This window comes from Medicago sativa, chromosome 8, assembly GCF_051527215.1.
Source record: "Medicago sativa cultivar Bolivia chromosome 8, Bolivia_mono, whole genome shotgun sequence".
Taxonomy (NCBI): Eukaryota; Viridiplantae; Streptophyta; class Magnoliopsida; order Fabales; family Fabaceae; genus Medicago; species Medicago sativa.
This window is the reverse complement of record NC_140756.1, coordinates 34,957,370-34,974,041: the sequence shown is the minus strand read 5'-3', so window position 1 is coordinate 34,974,041 and position 16,672 is coordinate 34,957,370. Positions and strand designations below refer to the sequence as shown.

The 16,672-nt window shown below is 33.0% G+C and overlaps 1 protein-coding gene and 2 pseudogenes across 1 annotated transcript; 1 reads left to right on the top strand and 2 right to left on the bottom strand.

Moving 5' to 3' along the window:
- Positions 1-2,172: 2,172 nt before the first annotated feature.
- On the bottom strand, positions 2,173-4,946 carry LOC146898737 (geraniol 8-hydroxylase-like). The gene is made up of 2 exons (XM_085739061.1): positions 3,914-4,946; positions 2,173-3,198 (listed from the first exon to the last, which is right to left on the bottom strand). The coding sequence occupies exons 1-2, from the start codon at positions 4,826-4,828 to the stop codon at positions 2,584-2,586; spliced, it is 1,530 nt and encodes a 509-aa protein (XP_085595187.1). The 5' UTR covers positions 4,829-4,946; the 3' UTR covers positions 2,173-2,583.
- Positions 4,947-7,783: 2,837 nt separating this feature from the next.
- On the bottom strand, positions 7,784-9,210 carry LOC146898736 (F-box/kelch-repeat protein At3g06240-like; annotated as a pseudogene).
- A 1,896-nt stretch (positions 9,211-11,106) lies between these two features.
- LOC146898735 (uncharacterized) lies at positions 11,107-13,554 on the top strand (annotated as a pseudogene).
- The last annotated feature ends 3,118 nt before the right edge of the window (positions 13,555-16,672 follow it).

Sequence of the window (16,672 nt, the reverse complement as noted above, 5' to 3'; positions counted from 1 at the left end):
CTCCCCTCTTATGTTAAAATATACACTCCCTTGAAAAGTAAACTTTATTCTCCTCTTCTCTGTAAGATGTTTGAATTACACAATCATCTTCCTTAATCACTACAACCGATTCACTAACATAACCATCTTCCTTAATCACTACAACCGAATCACTAACACAATCATCTTCCTTATATTTTTTTTGTAAGAAAATCTACGTGTTTTGAGTAAAAAAAAATCATCCAACAAAACCATTTCCAAATCACTACAACCGAATATAATGAATGTGCTAAGAAATTCACAACATTCAGGCTAGTAGCATACCCAAAAAAAATGCTTACAATTATGGCAAAATCTACAAGTATGATGAAATTAATGTGTAAGAAATATTAATCATGCTGATAACGTTGAAGACGCCAAAATATATGCACCGAAGTGAAACCAATCTATCGATATGAGATGAATGGACATCACAACGAGAAGAGAAAACAAGACAATGTTGCATCAAGACAACATATAAGTTAACGTTGCAATAAGACGACAAAATCACAAAAGAAAAAATTAAATATCTATTTCAAATCTCTGTGGCAGCTAGTGCGGTCGTGGATCAGATTTGATGGTGTGGATTCTCAGGTGATTACGTATCATTTTCAGCAGTTCATGTATTACACAGATGGTCTGAAATCGCAGCGGTCCTTTCTTCAGTTGATTTGGTTACTGTGTGCTTGGATTGTGTGGAATGAGCGTAACAACAGGGTATTTAACTAGAAAGAAAATACTATGTTTCCATTATTAGAAAAAGTTAAGTCGTATTCTTTATGGTGGCTTCAAGTTAAGAAAGTTTGTTTTGTTTTTGGGACTCATATGTGGTGGTCGAGCCCGCTTGTATGTTTGGGCATCATCTGATTTGTATCTGTATTCAGGTGCTGATTTTGTAAATTCTTTGTGGTCTCTTTGGTACACCTTATGCTGAAGAGATTGCTTGTCAGTGTTAATATATATTATTTTTGCTTGTTAAAAAAAATATATCTGAAAATTATTTATTTGCAAAATTATAATTTTAGTCCCTTAACTTAATTTTAGGTAACAGTTTGGTCCTTTAACATTTTTTCATTTCTCTTTTGTCTTTTTGGTCCATTTACATATGAATTTTCAAGCTTCAAATTCATGGTTTTTTCAATAATCAATTAATAAATCATTATATATATATATATATATATATATATATATATATATATATATATATATATATATATAAAGGATTACTTACACATGAACAGAAGGCAAGCATGCAACAAGTTGTGCCGCTAAGCCTTTTTGGATGGCAAAACTAAAAGGACAAAATTCATGGTTTTATTTTCCTTAGATTTGAAGCTTGAAAATCCATATGAAAATGGACCAAAACGACAAAATTGAAATTAAAAAATAAAATAAAATAAAGAACCAAACTGTTACCTGAAATTAAGTTAAGGGACTAAAAATGTAATTTTGTCTCATTTGTTTAAACAAAATGAATGAAAATAAAATGTTCTAAAGGGAAATTAAGAAGGAGGTTGTGAGTCCTCTAAACTATCATAACCACTACTCTCTATGCATATGTTACTATAAATCGCTTTATCAATGCAGCAAAGGATTGCCTACTTGCACCCCAAAGTTCTGAAAAAACGGTAGCCTCCAAGACAATCTACAATGAAGTGTGGTTTTATTGAACGCAGGAATAATGGGCAAATGTTAAGGTTTGATGGGGAGGATTGAGTAAAGTGTAATTTATTTCTATTATTTAATTATCATCACTATAAAATAAGACTGAGAAGCGTGGGGAATGTATGTCGTTTTATCTAAGTTGTCACCAAATTGGTTGTTCAAATAACACTCCTCTATTGTCTTTGACATTGATAGATACCCTCATAGTTGTTCAAGATATAAGCTTAGGACAGATGTGTATCTAGATCGAGTGATTACAAATTGTAGAGCTATCATTCAATACAAACAAAATTTTATCGTCAAATTTGCAATGCTACAAGTCAATACCGGTTGTCCACTTGCTAGCAAAGACATCCATCCATATTCTTTTATAGTTTTCATATACTCCATTGTATTCTAAATTGTACTACTGAAGTTGTTAACAAAGCTTAAAAATAAAAACTAAAGCATAAGGTAAAATAAATTAAACTCCAAAATCAAGCTTTCAACTCAACAAAGATGAACTGATCCATTCACTATATTGAAGCTACCAAAATTATACATTCTTTGTAGCTACATCCCGTTGTAAATTGAATATTGGTTGTTCTCTTAACATCACCTAGGAAACTTACTAACACTAAGACAAAAAGGTCACAACAAGGGGTATTACAACAAAGTCAACAAAGAAAACAAAACACCAAATAATACATACATTTGACCATAATTGTTTATTTTATTAGAACTAACACACATGTGTATAGCATGTGTGTATAGCACTCAGATCCTGTCTCACAGTGTCGCGCTGCAGTAAAATATTTTTTAACTAACTCAATATACCACCCATGAGGTAGCACTTTTCTACGCGATTTTTTTGTTGTTGTGCCTCTACATTGTGGGAGAGAATCGTGCATATATGGTAGATTATTGTTTAGTCAATTTGATTGGAACAATTCTCACAGGTTGAGATTTTTCCAAAGTAATCCCATATTCATCTTCTTTATTCAAACCATCCATATTCAATCCATCTTCAAGTTTCCAATCAAAGCAATTAACTAGAGATCCCAACATCATAGGCAATATTCTAATAGCCAAAGGCAAACCAGGACAAATTCTTCTTCCAGACCCAAATGGAATAAGCTCAAAATGATGTCCTTTAACATCAATTTCACTGTCCAAAAACCTCTCTGGTACAAAAACATTAGCATTATCCCATTTATTTGGGTCTCTACCAATAACCCAAGCATTGATCAAAACTTGTGCATCTTTTGGAATAATGTAGTCACCAATTTCAACATCTGTTTCTGTTTTACGAGGAAGTAATAAGGGAACTGATGGATGTAAACGAAAAGTTTCTTTCATAACTGCTTGCATGTATGGTAACTTAGCTATGTTTGTTTCTTGTATTGGAATACCTTTGCCAACAACTTGTTCAAGTTCTTTTTGTACTTTTGACATGATTTCTGGATTGTGCATTAACTCTGCCATTGCCCATTCTAGTGTGTATGGTGTTGTGTCTGTTCCTGCAACAAATATGTTCTGGTAGCAACAAATATGTTCTGGTATACATACCAAAATTATTTAGTACAAAGTTTAGATTATAGAATTTTGAATTAATATCTAATTTGGTATTTGAAATTGTAACACTCTACCTGATTATTAATATTTAAATATATGCAAGTTCAACTATGGACATGTTGAAAGGTGGCCTCCCTTAGATCAATACTTAAAGTCGTTTGAAACTCTAACGATTAGGACACACGTTGGCTCTCAAAAAATAAAACTTTATGGGTGTCCTTGATGAACTGAGACAATGACCTAGATGTTAATTTGACAAAACCAAGCAAAACTAAATATGTGTTCATCAAAACTCAGCTCGTATTTGTTTTCTGTCAAACCGGTACTTATCGGGTGACTTTCTCGGTATCAGAAATAAATATAAGTGAACATCTGCTTCAAAAGAAATACACATATCGTTGATGTTTTAGCCAATTTTAAGTACTAGTCTATGATGAAAGTGGTCCACCACTAAATATATTATGGATTCATTTTCATACCGTGCCAGTGAAAAAAAGTTATATTGTCGACAAATCACAACCACTCTTGTGATTTTAAAAATAGTTATGATTAAAGTTAACTATTTTTAGTGATCCAATGGTCATGATTGATACATGGTGTATATAAATTAAATCCAATATATTAACAAAATAGATTTAGATACCAAATATTCAACCAGGAATCAGAGAAAACATACCAGCAACAAATGTTCAATCTCATCTTTATCCATCTCAATCTTCCCATCATCCAAAGAAATGTTAAGTAAAACATCAAGCACATCATCATTACCAATAGAACCAGTACCTGCCCTCATCTCCAACCTTTCCCCAACAAAACTCCTAAAAATACTCAAAACCTTCTTAACAGAAATAACAGAACGCCTTCTGATACCTTGCAAATCAAAAATCTTCAACATAGGAAAAAAATCTGACAAATTTGGTGCTCCAACTTCCTTCAATATACTCGCAACAATCTCCTTATACTCTCCAGCTTCCTCGGCGGAATGCACAAAATCTACCGAGAAAAAAGTATTTGACAACAAATTAATCGTCGTCATGAAAGCAACTCTTCCAATATCCACAGCTTCCTCAATTTCGCTACACTTTTTGATGTCGTCTAAGAGGTCTTGTAATTTCCTCCGCCTTAGTTCCTGGCTCGAATCGAGAGTTTTGTTCGAAAACAACTGGTTATTGCAAATTTTTCTAAGGTCACGCCAACGCGGGGAAACACGCATAAATGACAAACTATATTGATCATGGTTGAGAACGGAGAGTGCGTCCGGGACAGTCCGGTTTGATAGTATGTTGTCATGTGTTTGTAGGACTTCTTTTGCTATGTCTGCTGAGGATATTACAATGGTTGTTACTTGGCCTAATTTTAGTGTTATTATTGGACCATGTATGTTGGAAAGATTTGCTAAAGAATGATGTGGTTTGCTGCCTAGTTTTAGAAGGTTTCCTATTATGGGAAGTGGTGAAGGACCTGGTGGAAGCTTAGAGTGGTTTTTTTGGTTGATTTTGTTTGTTGGAATAAGAAATTTGAGAAGCACAAGTATAGAGAAAGTGAAAATTATTACTAGGTAGGTAGGTGTGGAACTTTGTAACAAGTCCATTTTTTTTATATAGTGGAACAGAAACAGAGAGAAATATGTGTTGTAAAGAATTGAGACAACTATGAACTATTGAACTTGTTCAATACAAGTGAGTATCATGAGGAGCTCAATATGTCTATTTATATAATATGATCAACTTGTACTTTGTTTTGGTAGATCCGGCAAATAATGTCTAGTATTTCCGGCAAATAAAGTTTTTAAGTGGTTAGGTAGATCAAATATAAACTTTTTTTAATTAATTTTAAAATAAGTGTAGTTTGGTTTCATAGAATAATACTCATCCATCCATAAGGACGTGGATTCAACTTTCGTTACCGGTGTAAAGATCTCTTTGATAAATGATATGTAAATGTCCTTTTTCTTTGATATAATACGTTTTTGAACTTTGAAGTCTGTCTTAACTCTGATGAATCTTTGGAACCCAACTCATCTAAACTTTTTATTAAAAATAAATAATAATAATAATAATAATAATAATAATAATAATAATAATAATAATAATAATATGATTTAAACTACGCATACTTTACTGATTTTCGTAGAATATTTACTTAATTGTTGTTAGTTGACCCAGGACTAAATGATCCGACATGAACTATATGTTTATCATTGATTATTTTTTTTTTTTGAGTGTTCATCATTGAATTAGCTTGGTTTGAAACTATTTAAGAAAATTAGATTTGATATCACGATCCACAACCAAAACCAAGAAGATTTTATTGACCGGATAACAATTTTGGTCAAACCTAGACTTATTAAATTAAAAAAAAAATATGGAACAGCCGGTTAACAATTTTATTGAACTGCAAGGAGGAAATAGGTGCTCAGTTATTCTGTGTCATTTTGTGGAAAACTCCTTGTCAATACACATAGCTAGTCTTAACTTTTCCTTATCAATGAACCAATGATATGTCAGTGAGGAATTTTTCGTATTCAACCATGTCGCTCTAAACCCTAAAATTCATGAACATTAAGCTGAGTATGCAGGTTTCTCCAACTCACCACATAAAACAGTAAATTTGCAATTATTTTTATATTAGTCAAATGAATCATTCGTTAGAGAAAAAAATAGAACCTCGACTATTATTGGAGAAAGATTCTGACTACAAACAGGGTTACCTTCTGATTCAAACCCCTACATTTGTTGTTTTAGTGTCATGGTTTGATGGTAGGATTGGATAAACTCATGATAGTAAATACTCACAATTCATACATTCAATCTCTAAGTGTGTCTTTGGAATAGGTTTTGCTCACAAAGACCAAACCTCAAAACATGATAAAAGAACAAATCCAAAGAAACATTAACATCAGAAATTGGGATTCACCAAACCAAACTTGGGAAGATGTTACTAGAATACAAAATCAGCATATCTAAAGAGTTACCTAATGTTCTAAACTATAGTACATTGATACCTACCTTCTAAATTTTCAATTTCTGCATTTATATTTCCTATTAGGCAGTATTAACAACCAGAATATTGTACATCAGCGGCAAAATAAAGCATTGGGTAGCATGTTCAACTATTTAAAGACGATTATTCGCTTTGTTTATCTAGAGAATGAAAGAATGAAGAGCAAGACTTGTGAAATTCATTAAACCTGAGACTTTAATAAAGATGCTCAAAACGAAACTCGAATATTTCAAAGTCAGCTTGTCTTGGTTTTGCCTAAAACCTCATAGCTAGCATACAACTTTTTGGACGTCCCAAAATCATACAAATTCAAGTAAACTCTTGTATATTATTTTGCAAAACTTATTTAGTAACCCAGCCAAGCCAGTTAAAGATTCCTTAAAGTAGGAAATAAACATACAATACCTGAATATCAAAATGTTAGGCAAGATATGGAATGAAGAATTGTGCATTTGAGAATCCAACTTTCCACTGTAAGACTTTCGAGACACAGGACCAAACATGTTGGAAGTTGGACTAGAAAATAAACTTCAGATTGTAAATACAAAAACCTTTGATAAAACTTTGTTCATTTTAATCTCAATGTAACATGCATGTATAATCATAAACATGAGAGTACTGAAATAGAGCAGAGTAAACAAAGCAATGTAGATCAATATATTATACCTCACATGCGATGCTACCAGTTAGCGTTAAATCAAAACTATAATTTAGTATTGGAGTCTTTTAGACATTCCAAATCTCAAAATCTATAATAATAGATTCTTGTTAACTAGACTAGTCTTATATGTACGTGGGGAATATAAAATCAGGCATTCATAAAACTTCCATTTTATGCACATAACACCTATATCATAAAGCTCAATAGTTAAACTATGCAATATGAAGACCCCCACATAGAAAAGGTATAATGCCGGTTTGCAAAGGAACACACAGACCGGAATGAAACCTATAATTGAGTCCATCTAACATTCTCTGGCATTTACTCCAATTTATTCTTGCAAATGACTTACACAATGTATACTATGATTAGGCTAGAAATAATAAATAAAAAAAACAAGTTTATTGTGCATAAACAAGCAATAATTCAATTCTGCTACCCACACCTAATACACCAAACCAGTCTATCCTCCCAATTTGGCACGTGATATCTTTCTTCTGTGATATATTTTAACTAAGATAAAGCTTCAATTTTGTAGAAATAATGCAGTCAAATATGTGTATCACCAAAATAATAACACTACTAACAATATCAAGGCCGTCTACAACAAAAGATAGAACTAACTAATCATGAAGCAACAAAACAATATCGTACCTTTGGTGCTGAGGAAAAGCATATGATGTGGAGTATCATCATTCTGAAGCAACAAAACAATTCTATGACTGACTTCTAACAACCAAATTCACATGCATTGATCAAGTGGCACAGTCTAAGCGCAACATGCCTGAATGGCTTAAAACTAATTATTAATTGAAGAAACAAGGCCTTAAGCTTTTATACACAATGTCATGTCAATATAACCACGGGAATACATAAACAGAGTAGAGTAAATAGGCAATTTATATCAATCAATTAGGTTTTAATTGCCACCAAGAACAAGTAGGTTATATATCTCATTTCTCCATACTAATAAATGTCAAATAACAAAGTCACATAGTGTTATGGAGTATAGAACCCTGGAATTAGTCACATGTTCAGCTGCAACACATATAAAACTACAGTTTCTAGATAACTTCATAACATTCATCTTGATATAAAATGCTAAATCTAAGAACAAAGTTCATGAATCACTAGCTGAAATTATTCATTCCTTGGAAAAGGAAGAAGATTTTCCTTATAGATTACCATGTGCGTACAAAATGACTCGCCTTGAACTTCAAATCTTTCAACCCTTTCGGTACTTAAATCAAGCCATCTTAGCTCAGAATCTTCTTCCCTGAAGAATATACGGTTCTTGTTCCCTACAGAGATAGGACAGACAATCGAACCATTATAAGGCCCGACAACAAAGAGCTTGGTCCATGATTCCTTGACACCCACTTCACCCAAAACCCAGATATGAAAATCAGGCGTCCTGTCGTAATTATCGATGACAGAAAGAGATTCATTTAACTCCACCAAGGCAAACGAGTACGATCTATATTTTACATTTGAAGAAGGTAAGGTAGTTGCAACAAATGTCTCTGTGCTAAAGTCGAAGGACACTATATCATCATCATGTCTTTCGGTAAACCAGTGGCAAAATCCATTCAAGTTTACCATAGACGTACTTGCGGAAGAAACAGGCATATCATCAAATCCATCAAGTTTCCCCCAAGAATCACTTTTGAGCACTTTTGAGGCTATATATCTCCCAAAAAGGTCCATAGAACTTGCCTTCATCATTCGTAACACAGTCATAACCAAACCCATGAGGAGGAAACTTGTTTTCCATCGGTTGATAGCTAGCAGGAATGATCTTGAATTCTGAGGTATTAGGGTTCCATAACACAGTCCTTAACCCTTGGTAGAGACATAGAGTGCCATTAACACTGGCAGAGCCCAAAATGATAATAGGAATGGAAAAAGGAGGAGCATCGGCATCGGCATTGGCATTGGCATTGGCATCTTGTTGAAATGGAAGTGGCCAATCTAAATTAGCCCTAATCTCAAACCTTTCACCAGAAAGAATGAAAAGAGATTGCTGAATGGGAAACCCTGACCGTTCCAATATGAGGAGATGCATTTCAGCGTCGTCATCGTGTTTGGAAATGAGGAAATTGGTGCGGAATAGGTTCATGAAATTAGGGTTTTGGAAAAGAAGAGACCATGATTTGTTAGCACAAGTAAAATGTTTGAGTGATTTGAGAGGTAATTTGGAAAGAATGGAGAAAGCAATGTCATCATGAATGTGGGAATCAGAAGTACTAGCCTTCCTCTTCTTCGAAGTATCAGCCATGGAGATTCGAGGGAGTGAAACTGAAAAGCAATGTTCATGGTACTATTGTTTCTCTCATTAGGAAGCTATCATCTCTTCCTTGGATAGTCTCCTTTACCCATACCTTGAGGGAAGACAATGAATGTGTTGATTGACTAGCTAAATTTGGGGAAACGAATGTCGTCTCATTTACTACATGGACTTCTCCTCCACCACAATTAGTTCTCACTCTATTAGCCGACTCATCCGAGGTCTTTAGGCAACGAGTTGATTAGTTTGTTTGTTTTTCTTTTTCCCATTATTAAAAATAAAATAATAGAAAAAAACCGAACAACACAAATTCAAAACTGTTACAAAAAATAAATATGCAAACAAACTTACAACATTGAGATTAATAATAACATACAATGACAAAATGCTTCCAATTATGATAAAATGCCTCCAATGTATTCGGGTCTATAATGTTGGAGACGCCAAAATATATGCACTTTGTCAGAGCTAATATGTCGATATGAGCTTAACGGATACCACAACGAGACGAGAAAACAAGACAATGTTGCACCAAGAGAATGAAAAAACCAACGTCCACACTAAGACAACAAAATCACAAGAAAAATTAATATATGTAAAAATCACTTATTTAAACAAAATGAAGGGAAAACGATATGAAGAGGTGATTTCAGATGAAAAAAATTAGCTGCAAAAAATAATCCGTGTAGAATTGCAATGACTAGCAAAGTTTTCCCTCAAGAAATTTAGAGTGGATTTGTTTTGACTTAAAATATATATCATTTTACTTTTGAAAATATAGAGATCTTTTTTTTTTTTGACTTTTGAAGAAAAAAACTGAAGTTAATTTTCGTTTGTTTTCTATCATAAGTTTCTCTCTCTCTCTCTCTCTAATCTTAAGTTCTTACACTTGATTACCTTTTTTGTTTTAGAAAAATAGATTTTACAAAAGCTTTTAGGAATAACTTTTCATTTTAAGCTTAAAAATAATAAAAGTGTGTTTTTGTTAAAAAAATTCCAAACAAATTGGTCCTTTACACCGTACATGCACATAGCTGAATTCAAACTCAGCCCTCTAGCTAACCTAAGAGATGTTACGATTCCCTCTAAATGTTTTGAGTATGTTACATTTTTGTATTAACTCTTCGTTTCTAGGGAAAAGGACACTAGTAATCTCGAATTTTGCTGAGAGGTAAGTATAGTCTGACAAAAAAGTATTTACTCTAACAATCGAGCTCAAATTCTTCCAAACAATTTATCATTTGATGATCCCATCTAATTGGTTTAATATGTTACTTTTTTCTAATTTTTTTTATTATTATATATTGAGAAATGGAAATAATTAATTACTCCCTCAAACTTTTTTTTTTTTTAAAGAATTAATCCCCTAAAACTTGTAACATTTATTTTACCATCTACGATTGAATTTGATTTTCATCATATAAATAGTAGCTATAGATCTTTTAATATCTTTCAAATGATATAAAGAGAATTTTACGTGGACAATTATATTTACCACTAAAAAAGAAAATCTTTCAACACTTTTCGACATGTGGTGTTCGCTTTTGCATATGACTTATGTAGTTAAAGATGATTTGTTACCAATAATTTTTTTTAAGTTGATCTTGAGTTGTTCGTGAGATATGCTGTTAGGTGTTTGTTTCATTTTAAAATGACATTTGTAACTCAAAGAATGACATAACATTTACATTATTAAAGTTATTAACATAAAAATTATACGAAATGATTAAGGGATATTGAAAGAGTATTAAGAAGGGGTTGTGAGTTGGATCTCGTAAACTATCATAACCACTAAACGTTAAATTTGCCTAATTCAATGCAGCAAAGGATTGCCACCAAGACAATGAAGTGTGGTTTAAATGAACGTAGGAAGAGTGGCAAATGATAAGGTTTGATGGGGAGGATTGAGTAAAGTGTAATGAAAATTGGTATTGTCAAATTCTGTGCCAAACTCCCTTCAACACACGCTCACACACAAAAGCCACCGAAGATTTATGTTACAGTAGTGCACTCTGCTATCATTCTTAAAGGTATGGTAAATATTACTATAGTTTGGTATAGAATTTGATGGCACTATAAAGATATAAATGTAATATAAGCACTGTATATGTGGAGTTTAGACAATTTGCTTTAGATTTTAATTTTTCTACGTAGTATATTTTTATTCATCGTTGCCAACTTTTTCTAAAAAAATAAGTTTTAATCTTTATTTTACTTGGTAATAGTTAATCATTTTTTGCTGAGCTATCATTACTTGTTTAATACATACAGTTATGATTTGAAATATAGGAATTAATGGAAGTTGTTGATGGGAATGATGACAATGTTATTGATGGGAATGAAGAGCAATCTTTCACTGAGATTGTTGAGAATGATTCATGTACGGTTGGGAGGCTAATGATAGAGCCATACATTGGAATGGAATTTGATTCACAAGAAAATCCTTATTCATTCTACACTCATTACGCTGTCTGTTAGGTTTATAGAGAGTTTATTGATGTAAGTTATGCACTTATGCTCGCACAAGATAAGGGAAGACGCGGGAATCCACTGCACAAAATTTGCGTCGTTGTTTAAAGGTGGAATGTGAGGCTAGCTTGCGTATTAAAAAAAATTGTGATGGAAAATGGATTGTTCACAACTTCATTAAAGACCATAATCATGAGCTTTTTCCAGCATATGCACATTATTTTCTTTGCCATAGAAGAATCAATAAAACTCAAAAGCATTGTATTGAAACTATGCAAGATGTTGGAGTGAGAACAAGCAAAATTTATGCCACTCTGGCCAAACAATATGGAGGATATGAAAAAATTGGTTGTTTGCAGAAAGATATCAGAAATCATTTAGATATAGTCGGCGTTTGACATTAGAATTGGGAGATGCAAATGCAATGTTGGACTGTTTTATGCTCATGCAAGAAGAAAATCCAAGATTCTTTTATGCAATTGATTTGGTCAAAACAACAATTTGAAGATAAATGGCATGAAATGGTGGAAAAATTTCAACTATTGGGAAATGAGTGGATTCACTCTTTATATGAAGAACGTGAATGATACATTTTTTGGTGGCATGTCAACAATTCAAAGATCAGAGAGCATTAATTCTTTTTTTTTGTTGACAAATATGTATGTAGAAAACTACATTAAAGGAATTTCTAGAAGAAGGATCACTAAGTTTTGAGAGTTACAATTTGGCTTGCCATGCACTTGATGAAACATTGAAACAATGTGCAACTATTAACCAATCTTTGAAAATGTCAGAGAAAGATCCTAAAAGTGCAAACACAAAAGGGGCTCCAAGAAGAATGAAGAGTGCGATCGAGAAAGGTCGTAAGAGAATAACTAGTTGCAAAGTAAAAAAGGTTAGAAGATTTTAACTATATCAAAATTTGTATAATGCTCTTATTTTAGCATGATTTCTCATTGTTATGTTATTGCTGTGATTTTAAGTCTGCTATTGTTCAAAGAGAAGCAGTAAATACCTCAAATGTTTCCAATAATGAATCGACAGTTGGATCAAGAAGAATGGTATGCCACATTATTCTGAGGTGATTTAATATTTAGTTAGTAGATGCATTTTGAATTTTCACCTAATTGTCTTTTGTTTTGTCATTTTCACAGGAAAATCATTAGGGTTCAAGGAGTTAAGAATGTTGTTTTAGAGACTTGTTGGATATATTTTTGTAAAGACTAGATGATGATTCAATTGGATTTGATAATGATGATGTGATAATCAACTGGATCTCTTTATGAGGAGAATTTCTGTTATGAACTTTTGATTGATGTATAATTTATTAAAACAAAAAGTTGAGTGATATTTTGACATTTTCTATTATTCATTAAAGAAAAACGTTGGTTTTACTAGTTTTTCTTTGCAATATACACACAAATAAATATCATTGGTAGTTAGCTGGAGACTACAACTCATGTGATGCTAACATGTCTCTCGTCCAGGTCTGTACAAAACTAGAAATATTGTCTCAAATTGAACATTTTAAAGAGCCTTATAGTGAACAAGCAAAACCATGTTTTCAATGTGTCATTGGAAGATGAGGATGTGAATCACATAATGGAACAAGCTGACCCTACCAAATTTGAGCATCCCATTTTCAATGAAAAAGATAATATTGCCAATTGCAGGGATAAGATGGAGTTTGATATGTTGATCTCTATATCATATACATGTTACTCTGGTTGTGAAGCAGTGGAGTAACAGAATTGCTCAGTTGGCACTTGGTAGAAAAGAGGACATTTCTGTGTCACCCACACTGGCTGAAGCACTAGGTGTTAGATGGGGGCTACAAATGGCAAAGGAGTTGAATTTGCAGCAGATCACTGAATGTTCATTGATAAGGAAAAGTTAACCTATGATATGGCAGTGAGGAATTTTTCGTATTCAACCATGTCGCTCTAAACCCTCATATTCATGAACATTAAGCTGACTAGCTGAGTATGCAGGTTTCTCCAACTCACCACAAAACAGTAAATTTGCAATTATTTTTATATTAGTCAAATGAATCATTCGTTAGAGAAAAAAAAAAAACAGAACCTTGACTATTATTTGTTAATGGAGGATTCTGACTACAAACAACGTTACCTTCTGATTCAAACCCCTGCATTTGTTGTTTTAGGGTCATGCTTTGATGGTAGGATTGGATAAACTCATGATAATAAAACAACACATTTCATACATTCAATCTCCAAGTGTGTATTTGGAATAGGTTTTGCTCACAAAGTCCAACCTCAAAACATGATAAAAGAACGAAGCCAAAGAAACATTAACATCAGAAATTGGATTCACCAAACCCAACTTGGGAAGATGTTACTAGTATACAAAATCAGCATATCTAAAGAGTTACCTAACTTGCACTGTTCCAAACTATAGTACATTCATACCTACCTTCTAAATTTTCAATTTCTGCATTTACATTTATTATTAGGCAGTATTATCAAGCAGAAGATTGTGCATCGGCAGCAAAATAAAGCATTGGTTAGCATGTTCAAGAGTTTAAAGACGATTATTCATTTTGTTACTCTAAAGAATGAAAAATGAAGAGCAAGACTCGTGAAATTCATTGAACTTGATACTTTAACAAAGATGCTCAAAATAAAACTCAAATATTTCAGTCAGCTAGCCTCAATTTTGCAGAAAATCTGATTAGCTAGCATACAACTTCTTGGACGTCCCAAAATCATACAAATTCAAGTAAACTTTAGTATATTAGTTTGCATAACTTATTTAGTAACCCAGCCGAACCAGTAAAAGATTGCTCAAAGTTGGAAATAAATATACAATACCTGAATATCAAAATGTTTGGCAAGATATGGAATTAAAAAGTGTGTGATTGGGAATCCAACTTTCCAAAATAACACTTTTTGAGACACAGGACCAAACAGGTTGGAAGTTGGGCAAGAAAATTAACTTCAGATTGTAAATACTAAAACCTATGATAAATTTTGTTCATTTTAATCTCAATGTAAGATGCATGTATGATCATAAACTTAAACATGAGAATACATAAATAGAGAAGAGTAAACAAAGCAATTAGTGTTGAATCAAAACTATAATTTAGCATCGGATTCTTTTAGACATTCCATGTCTCAAAATCTATAATAAAGGATTCCTGCTAACTAGACCAGATTCTATGTGTATAAGATGGAGAGCTTGAGAAAATTAAGAAGAATAGCCCTCAAATCTTAAACTTGGTGCTGAGGAAAGGTGTATGAATTCTGAAGCTACAATACCATACCTTTGGTGCTGACGAAAGGTGTATGATGTGGAGAATCATCATTCTGAAGCAACAAAACAATTGTATAACTGACTTCTAACAACCAATTTCACATGCATTGATCAAGTGGTACACTCTAAGCACAACATACCTGAATGGCTTAAAACTAATTACTAATTGAAGAAACAAGGCCTTATGCGTTTATCCTCAATGCCATGTCAATATAACCACGGGAATACGTAAACAGGGTTTAATTGCTACCGAGAACAAGTAGGTTATATATCTCATTTCTCCATACAAATAAATGTCAAATAACAAAGTCACATAGTGTTATGGAGTATAGAACTCTGGAATTAGTCACATGTTCAGCTGCCACAAATACAAAACTACAGTTTCTAGATAACTTCATAACATTCATCTTGATATAAAATGCTAAATCTAAAGTTCATGAATCACTAGCTGAAATTATTCATTCCTTGGAAAGGGAAGAAGATTTTCCTTATAAATTACAATGTGCGTACAAAATGACTCGCCTTGAACATCAATTCTTTCAACCCTTTGGATACTTAAATCAAGTCAGCCTAGCTCAGAATCTTCTTCACTGAAGAATATACAGTTCTTGTTCCCTACTGTGACAGGACAGACGATTGAACAATTATAAGGCCCGACAACAAAGAGTTTGGTCCATGATTCCTTTGGAAGCAGAGAGAGGGAGGATAAGGAAATGAGCTTGAAATCCTTCCAAAGAAGAAAACAAGCATTTCCCACTAAGTGGGATTCGCAACCCAGATCATACGACATCAATGTATTCATATGATGAACCAAACCTTCAAAAATTCCACATAAATCCCTTTCTTACGGTTTCACCTACAATTTTTCTTAGTTTTCCTCTACCTCTAACTATAGTTCAACTTTTCATCAATATATTTTTTATTGGGGCTTCAATTGGTATTTTTCTTTCATAACCATCGCAAGTCTTATAACCATACAGTAATTTTTTAAAGCTTAGAGGCACCTTTCAGTAGTAAATAACACCTGTTATATTTTTGCTTTTCAACTGCCCAACCCGCTATTTTTGCAGAATCTTGTATGATAAATACAAGATATTTAAACCTTGCTTCTCTTGGGAAGGCAGGCACTATACTACATTTTCACTGCTATGAACATTCGATCATCCTATCATGCTCACTTTAACCTCCTCTTGGGTAATGTTGTGCATCCTATCATTCCTTCATTTAAGCTAATCTTAAGCCCTGCACTAAAATATCTGAAATTCAAATCGTTTTCATGATTGCTACTCTTTTGTCTTTACATTAATGGACTCCCTTCAATTGCTTCTAGTTCCATTCATTGTACCACCCTGCTTTATTTTGCCTATAGTTTAACTTCATTTATCAACTAGCAAACAATTATACTGACTTGAAACTCAGTACCAAAATAATTTCGGCTAAGCACACTGCTAGCCAGTAAAAAGTGGAGGTTAAAGAGTTGATGGATCTTACCCAAGCTCCTCCTAAAATGAGCCAAAACAGAGTTTACCTTTCTCCAATGTTATCTATATACTATAGCATGTCTTTTCCAAAAATAACATTAAGCATACTAGGACACCAAACAGTTGACAGAAATCATTAAATTTATAATTGAGAAATCCATTCAACCATTAGGGAAATGGTAATATTTGTGTCACTTTTTCAGGTTAATCTATACCGAAACACGCCAACTCTTCCACGGTTAAAGATATCAAACCAACAAA